Raw genomic sequence first — 8894 nt, 5'->3', positions numbered from 1 at the left:
CGCCTGTGAACAAGGAGTCTCATGTTCATTTGACTGAACTAGCCGGCTGTAACCTTCATTGTTGTTAATTTTGTGGGGGGTTGCGTTTGCTTTTACCATAGTGCTAAGTACTTTACTTTCGCGTGAATTTAATATGGGGTTATATAATTCTTAGTTCTTTGTGGAATTTAATTATAGTAGGAGGAATATAATAGCCAATGTGTTCTACTTTGCCTTGATTAATCTGAAAAAGAAACATCGCTGTTTCTACTTAGCGAAACTTAACCCCCCAAAGATAGGAAACTGTTTTTAGATATATATATATATATATATTTTTTATTATTTATCTATTCATTTATTTATTTTACTTTTTGACTCTCCGGGTCACGCTTTGCGAGCTTGTCTGCTGCGCGGTTCATATGTCGGAGGAGCTGCTGCTCCTCCCGCTGCCGCCTATGGACACCAGTTCGAACTGTTGCCATCTGTCAATGAATCCTGCTGCGCAAATCCTGGTCACGTTTATTGCTTTGTTTGAGTTCTTTTAACTCGTGGTGCAGAGGTGCGTTCCTCTCCCATTCCTCGGGCTCTCGGAGTATTTGTATCTCGAGCTGCTGCACCCGATCCTCTGTCAACTCTAGGCTCCTCTCGGGCCCAAAGAGACACTCCATGGTGGAACATAGTTCCGTTAGCTCCCGTTGGATCGTACGCCTGAGTGTGGATACATAGCGAGCTGTGTTCACAATTTGGCGGTACCATCCATTAGCCTGCATGATTGTTTCTGGTAAGGTGTCGTTGCTTTGTCGGGGTTTATATAGCGGACCCGCTCTCCCGGATTCCATGTTCCCTAGTCCAATTCCGACGATCTGAGCTTTTCACTCTCTTGCACTTTGGACGATCCCCGGATTTCACCCAGTGGGTCAAGCGCTATAGAGGTCTTTGGCATGGAATATGCCAACGCTCTTTCCACCGACATTTTCCAGCTCATATAACGCCTTGCCTTTACGATGGAGTGCAACACATCGAATCCGATTCGGGCCAAGCTTGGCATTGTATCCCTCAGCTTTGTTACTCTGCCGGTAGTTTTTCGATAGACAACTTGTCCAACGGAAAACTCAACCGGTTTGCTGCGGGTGTTATAGGCCTTTTCTGCCCGTTCATGGGTCCAGTTTAACCCCTGGCTTATTTTTTATTATTTATTTATTATTTCTCAATTTTTTTTTTTTTTTTTGTTTGTTATAATTTACAAAAATTACCAGCAGGGCCCTTCTGGCCTGCAAAGCCCGCTCCGGACTGGTCCTCGCCAACTTCAGGATTGCCTTGTGCAACCAAGCCAGCAGCTCCATCTCTTGGGTCTGTCGCTTAAGCAATGTTGACCGGGCTTGCTCAAGGTCCTGTTGTAGTCCCTGTAGTAATCCTTTGAGGCGCTCCTCATAGTTGAGCCGCTGACGGATCTAACTTTTACAGCGCCCAATTTTCTGCTTATTCCTTCGGGTCGGCTCCACCATCCTCAGTTCTAGGATTTCTACCCATAACCGCTGTACGCAGTGGAAGTCTGCACGCAAACTGTCGTGCGACTCCTTGATTTTGAGGGAGACTACCGTCACGCGGTGGTCCCACTCTTGAATAGACCCCCGTAAGGCTTGCACCTGACGGGCGGTCTCGACAATCTCCAGTTGTTGCTCTTTTGTAGTTGTCATTGTTCTGTATGACAGCAGTCCCCTTGTCGAGGGTTATATAGCGGAGCCGCTCTCCCGGATTCCATGTTCCCTGGTCTAATTCCGACGTTCCGAGCTTTTCCCTCTCTTGCACTTTGGACGATCCTCGGATTTCACCCAGTGGGTCAAGCGCTATAGAGGTCTTTGGCATGGAATATGCCAACAGTCTTTCCAACGACTAAGCTTGGCATTGTATCCCTCCGCTTTGTTACTCTGCCGGTAGTTTTTCGATAGACAACTTGTCCTACGGAAAACTCAACCGATTTGCTGCGGATGTTATAGGCCTTTTCTGCCCGTACGTGGGTCCTGTTTAACCACTGGCTCACTTTTTGTCGGATAAGATCCATTTTATCCGGTAGGCTTATCTCTGGGTCTCCAGTCTGGATTCCACCCAGCTTCCTTAAGATAGGGTATGCAGTACCGTGTGTCACCATTTGTGTCCCAAACATGGCATAGTAGGGTTCCATGCCTATCGACTCGTGTCGGCCACTCCTAAGGGTACATTCTATTCGGCTTAGCTGGGTATCCCAATTTCGCTGATCCGATGCAATTGTTGCTCGCAAAATTTATAGCACCGATCGGTTTACCCTCTCTGCTGCATTCGCTTGCGGGGAGTAAAGCCCTGTTCTCACATGTCGAATACCGTAGCGGGTCATTAGCTCGGCATTTGAGACACAAACTGTTTTCCATTGTCAGAGTGCATTTACTCGGGTAATCCGATGGAAAATTCGGGTCTCGAGGAATTTGACAACCTCTGACGCCACGGCATGTCTCATAGGCTGCAGCCAGACAAATTTGGAGAAATGGTCGAGGCATACAAAAATCACCGAGATCCCAATTTTGGTTCTTGGATACGGCCCCGTAAAGTCGATAAACAACCTTTGACCGGCCCGTTCCTTGACCCTTTGTTCACCCATGGGTGCTCGGTTATTTTTGTTGGTGGTCTTGCTGATCTTACAGACCTCGCACTCTTTCACTACCTTTTGCACAGATACAGCCATCCCTGGCCAGTAGTAAAACAGCCTCAATTTGGCTAGGGATTTGTGCAAACCCCCATGCCCTGCGGTCGTGGCATGATGTGCTCTCCATACTAAGTCAGATCGCAGTTCGACGGGTACCCAGAGCTTCCATGCTCGAGTTTCATCGACGGCATCCCCCGAACTGAACCCTATCCGCTGGTATACGAAGCCGTCCGCTGTTTGCATGTCCGGGATTTTCCCCTTATTCTGGGTTACTGCGTGCACCAATTTTACGTATTCCGGGGATTGGAACGCTGGTGAGTCTAAGTTTATCTGGATAAACCCTCTGCTTTCTCTTTCTGTAGCTCGTCCATATACACTCGTGAGAGGGCATCTGGTACGACGTAAAGTGCTCCTTTACGAAAGTCGAACGCTTGCAGCTTCAGACTCCATCGTGCTAATCTGCCGGATAAATCCTTTTGACTCATCAGCCATTTTAGACTAGCATGATCGGTGATCACTTTGAACGGCATGCCTTCTACGTAAGCGCGGAATTTGGTGATGCTGAGAAGGGCGGCATAGCATTCGAGCTCTGTTATGCTATAATTCCGCTGCGCCTTGTTCAGTTTGGCTGACATGTAGGCGATCAGATGTTCGCCGCCTGAGTCATCCGTCTGAAACAAAACTCCTCCTACTCCAGTCGTTGACGCATCGCACTGAACGGTGAAGGGCTTTTTAAAGTCAGGGGTGACAAGTACAGGTGCTGATGCTTTAGCTAAGAAGAGAACGGGCCAAACAATCTAAAGATCCTTCTGTTCTGAAGAATTCGCGGGTTTGAAAAATCTATATTTAAAAAAGTTGCCCTAAAACAGAGATCGCCCTAAAACTACAAAAATGTTTCTTATTTTAATATCCTCGTTCTTAAGAAATTGCGGTATATATACATATATATATATAGTCAATATATAATCTATATGAGCTCCCTATATTAATCGATTTTTTAAAACCGCGAGTTCTTAGGAACAAGTGGATTAAATTGTGTGGATCATACGTAGTTAAATCAAAAAAACCGTAATATATATTGTATATCGACTTTTCAAAAACCGCGAATTCTTAAGAAAAAAACGAATTGAATTGAAGGTCTGTGCAGTATAAAAGGTTACCATATAAATTAATCTCTTCGGTGACTGGCCCGGCGGCGGTGCCGCTCCTGGACGGGCCAGTGGTAGACGGGGCACCGGCGGGGTGCTGGTTGTAAGTAAGGGTTATAGCTGTCTGCTAGACAACTATGATCGCTGATGTGCTGGACGAAGAGTAACCACTGCGTGGCTGTCGTTCAGGTGGTTGGGAGCTGGCTGCTGGCAACTATAATCGCTGACGTACTGGATGGGGGCAGCCGCTGCGTAACTCTCTTCCGAGTGGTTGGGGGTTGGCTGCTGGGCAACTATGGCCACCGATGAGTCAACTGAAGAGGTGAGGGGATGACTGTCCCCCTATGCCCCTGGCCTTAAGCTCAGTGGACGAATGTAAATAAGTTTGACGGCGATGCCGGAGTAAAGTCAACGAGCAGCGTGCTCTTTATTTAAGACATGAAACAGTACTGTTCTTAAAGACAAAACTTAGAGCTAACAAAAGCTCACAGCGACCACGCAAATATGCAGTGTCTGCCGCTGTGCACGAGCTTCCGGCCCATTGCTAGGTCAGCAATTTCGGCCGGAGCTTATTTTCGAAGTAACTGCGGTCAATGATCTTGATCGGGTTGACCACAGTTAACTGCTCCCCCTTCTAAGTTAAGGCCGCCCTCGGCCGTTTGTAATTCAGCGATAACCTGTCTAATTTGGTCTGCGGATTTTCTTGCCCTAATAAGTCGCTTAAAAGTGAGCCCGATGCAGATGAGTGCGCAGCTTATTGCTCCTGCAATAATTGCTGCGAGACTTGTCTGGTTGTTGTCGATCTCTTCTCTAAACTCTTTGATGAACTCCAAGTTTCGTTCACTTAGGCGGTGAAGATACGGGAGGCTGAGGACATCTCTGCTAGCGGTGATGTTCAACAAGGGGAGACTTGCTGTCCCTGGAGCTCTCTTCCGGGTGTTATCGTGGTTGATGAAGAGAGTGTCATTTATCGTGGCTTGTTTGTCAAAGGTTATGAGGTGTGTGCCATGAGTCCAGGTCTCTGTGCCGTTGTCAACTCGAACTTTGGCCGATCCGTCATTGATGATTATAATTCCCTCGTCCACATAGGTTATCGGGTGCAGATCACTCTCTTGGACTCGGCAGTGTGCTACCCCACCGGCATGCAACTCCTTGGCGCATGAACTCTCTGAAGCCAGGCGGCAGAACGTGGCCCCCGGGGATACGGAGCAGTTTTTGATGGCGTAAATTTCTCCGCTGCATTCGGCAATGACGTTGTCTATTATCTGCAACATTGTCTCACCATGGGCGACTGGAAAAACTGTAATCTTTTTGCAGGCTAGTTTAATTTTCGGAAATTTTATGATAAAATGTAAAATGTTAGTGGAGTGCAGAATTTTTACAGACGAGACGGACAAAGCCAAACTGTTTTTAAGTCTTCATGATCTAAAATGTTCGGACTAACAATATTAATTTTAGCAAGGGTTACGGCAAGCATTAAATTTTGTAGCTCCGTCATCAGCATTCGGTTTCTAGCAAGCAGTGTCTCGTATAAATGTCCGGTGTCTACTTGTGAGTTTTTGGCTGATTTCAAAATTGAATTGACGGTAGAGGTTAACTGATTAATTTGGTTTTGGATTTTAGTGTTAATTTGAATTTGTCTATTGCTTGACTCGACTAACTTCATTTCGGTAAATCTGATTTTCTCTAAGTCACCGGCATCCGGTGTCCCTGCCACGACCTTTAGCATTGATCCCAAGAAATCCAAACTCCTAGCTACTCTGTGATGAACGCCCAACGACTCTAACAAGTCTTGGAGATGAGCGGTATCCACGCTTAGAAGCTTCTGCATGTGGGATAGTGGAAACATATCAATCATGCTGTTTGTCTCCTCTATTACACGCCCATATTCTGAGAGGTTCGCTGTATGTGTGACGTAAGCGAACTCCTCCCATACTAGGATTTCACCATCCACGATGGGAATGTATTTGGCCTGCGAGTAATCGGTAATGTGGGCCGACGTCAAGGACAGGAATATGCAAAGTATGGGTCCGAACCTGTGAAATTAAACTTTTAGCTATTTCTATGCTTATAGAGGGTTTTCCCACCACCGAAAAAATGAACTTAAAGTTAGGCAAAATATGCGCCAAGTGGCTTGAATCTTAAAGTTAGAAAAAATATGCGCCAAGTGGCTTGAATCTTAAAGTTAGAAAAAATATGCGCCAAGTGGCTTGAAAGTGTAAAAAATAAAAAAAAACATGGAGGACATCGTTGGTGATATTACTTGAGATTGTCCTTGTGGACCACCCTCCCCTTAATGAGGACCGTGGTCCCCAGGTCCGCTTCTACGGCTTTCTCCTCACACAGGGTGTGAGTTTATTTCCTAGCCTTCTGTTGGATTTTACCAATACCTTTTCCCCAACCTCGAAGACCCTATTCTGCCGGGATGTGTTTTCCCGTTTTCTTAACGTCCTGGGCGCTTTTTATTTTTTCTTGGATTTCCATCTGTAAGTCTTCCGAGTTCGTCTGTACAACATCAGCTGGTCTTTTGTTAATGACCGAGTGAATTGATTTGTTGTATTTGGCGGTGGCTAATAAAATCAACTCTATGGTATCAGCTATACCTTTGTCAATTTTAATGCATCTAGCGAGTTCTATCAGGGTGCTGTGAAAGCGTTCAACCTGTCCGTTAGATACACTGTGTAAGGGTTGTGCGTTTGCGATGCCAACCCCGAAGTGGTTAGTCAGCATGGCCGAGATCGTATGCGAAATTTAGTGAAGGCTCATTGTCGCAATAGATCGTTTTGGCCTTTGGAAAATAGTTCATTAGCTGTAGCACCGCTGGTTTTAGGTCCTCAATTGTTCTAGAGGGAATGGGTTGCACGACTGCGAACTTTGAAAATTTGTCAATGCACGTCAGGAAGTATTTCCTATCTGTTGAGAAAATATCAATGTGTAATATTTCCCCTGCGTGGGATGGAATCGGTGATTCGCCGATTTCCTGTTTTTTTGGGTGCCTATCATACTTGGCCCTTGCGCAGGTCTTGCAATTTTGGACAACTTCGTTGGCCAATTTAGTCATTTTAGGAAAATAATATTCGGAGAGCACCTGTTTGACATTCTCCTGTGCCGATCTGTGTGCCCTATTGTGCTCGGCAGTAATGATTTCCCGTCGCTCCTCGACTGCGAAAATGTAGCAGGGATCTTCCCCTAAAAAATTTATTGCATCTGAGTCGTACTCTAAGATGGCGTCATCATCAATTTTGGCCGCTGCACTGGAGGCTGCAGTGGTGTATTCTTCGTCAGTTTCGCCCGCGCTCTGCATGACGTGGTTGACCCTCTACCTTTTTTGCGGGCCCGATCGATCGGATTTCCGTTTTGGTAAGCCGGTGCCTGAGAAGGCTTGAGTATTTTAGAAAACGAAGGGTCAATTTCCATGGGTTCGGCAGTATTTTCACGAGACGAGCCACTGCATGGGGCAGGGTGAACTTGAGCTTTGTGCTGCTTCGTGAAATAGGGATTTTTGGCAGCACCTGATTGGGTATTATTTTGAGGAGGGGTTTGTTGACGCTCTTGCGCCTTTGGATATTGTTTTTTATCCTTTTCCTCCTGGCTCCTTGCAAAAGAGGCCGCGAAAGAATATCTCTCGTGATTTGCCTCCACCTCCTGAGCTAAAGCAAGTGCTGTTGGCATGTCCTTGGGCTTCGCCGAGAAGAGGACATCTGTGAGGCTGCGTTTTAATCCCGTGATGAACACTCGAAGTGCATCATCCCGGAATTTTACGCACAGGACTTCGGCCGCCGAAGCGTCGTGCGACATGGTGGCCTTGTTTGTGAGAAGGGTCAGTTTCTTTTCAACCTCATCATAATACTGTAACAGTGAGAGATTTCCCTGCCTTAGGGTGCCCATTTCCTGTTCTATGACATGCATTGGGCGCTTATCGCTATAGGTAAAATCGAGACGACTTATAATCGCATCGAAGTTGAGTACTGTCCCGAACGACGATAATACCGCGTCGGCGGGTCCCCTAACCTTGCTTCTAATGATTATTACAGCTTGGTAATGGCGAGAGCTGCCATCGAATCGCCTAAAAATGTGATAGGCCGCTACGGCCGCCTGCCGCCAGGAGACATATGCCTCCTGTGCTCCCGAAAATTCGGGCAAGCATTTTACAGCATCTAGAGGTTCATTACATTGAACAGTGTCTACTATCTCTATGGCTTTATATGTTACTATCTGGGGGGTCTGGGCTGAAGCTGGCGGAACGTTGATTGCCGTTACTCGCCTGGCCAATTCCTCAATTTGTTGCATAAGCGCTTGCTCCCTTGCTTGGCTTTGAGCGGTCTGTTCTGCAAGGGCATTTGCAACGACAGCCTGTATAACATTTCGGAGCTGATCGGGGTCCATTTCTGTAGGGGGGGCTGGGGGTCTGAGTATCGGAGTTGAATTGTGGATCCGCCCTGCACTCTCAGACTCTGAGTCGCTGGAGTCTTGCCTATTGTTCCTATACTCGAGAAACGGATTACTCATGTGCAGCTGTGCGCAGAAATTCGCGCGCGTAAGCAAAGCTCTACACACACAAAGACACAAAGACGAAGACAAAAAGCTTGGGGATCGTATTTCAAAACTGAATGCCTGTGCCAATTAATATCTTTTATATGGGTCACAAAATTTTAATTTTAAAGGTCCGAATTTACAATTTTTTTGGAAGACTTTAAAAATAGTTTTGGCCGAAGGGCCCACTTACATTTTATGTTAGCTCCCACTAATGTAAATCTCCTGGTCGTTGGGCGCCAATTAATCTCTTCGGTGACTGGCCCGGCGGCGGTGCCGCTCCTGGACGGGCCAGTGGTAGACGGGGCACCGGCGGGGTGCTGGTTGTAAGTAAGGGTTATAGCTGTCTGCTAGACAACTATGATCGCTGATGTGCTGGACGAAGAGTAACCACTGCGTGGCTGTCGTTCAGGTGGTTGGGAGCTGGCTGCTGGCAACTATAATCGCTGACGTACTGGATGGGGGCAGCCGCTGCGTAACTCTCTTCCGAGTGGTTGGGGGTTGGCTGCTGGGCAACTATGGCCACCGATGAGTCAACTGAAGATTATGGTGAGGGG

General features: G+C 46.8%; 1 protein-coding gene across 1 annotated transcript; it reads right to left on the bottom strand.

Moving 5' to 3' along the window:
- Nucleotides 1-2982: 2982 nt before the first annotated feature.
- On the bottom strand, nucleotides 2983-8190 carry LOC138913802 (uncharacterized). The gene is made up of 5 exons (XM_070218593.1): nucleotides 7128-8190; nucleotides 6810-7065; nucleotides 5500-5840; nucleotides 4589-5122; nucleotides 2983-3428 (listed from the first exon to the last, which is right to left on the bottom strand). Exons 1-5 carry the CDS (start codon nucleotides 8188-8190, stop codon nucleotides 2983-2985), a joined length of 2640 nt encoding a protein of 879 aa, XP_070074694.1.
- Nucleotides 8191-8894: the final 704 nt, after the last annotated feature.

This window comes from Drosophila takahashii, chromosome X, assembly GCF_030179915.1.
Source record: "Drosophila takahashii strain IR98-3 E-12201 chromosome X, DtakHiC1v2, whole genome shotgun sequence".
NCBI lineage: Eukaryota > Metazoa > Arthropoda > Insecta > Diptera > Drosophilidae > Drosophila > Drosophila takahashii.
The sequence above is the reverse complement of the archived record's forward strand: the minus strand, read 5'-3'. Positions and strand labels throughout refer to the sequence as shown.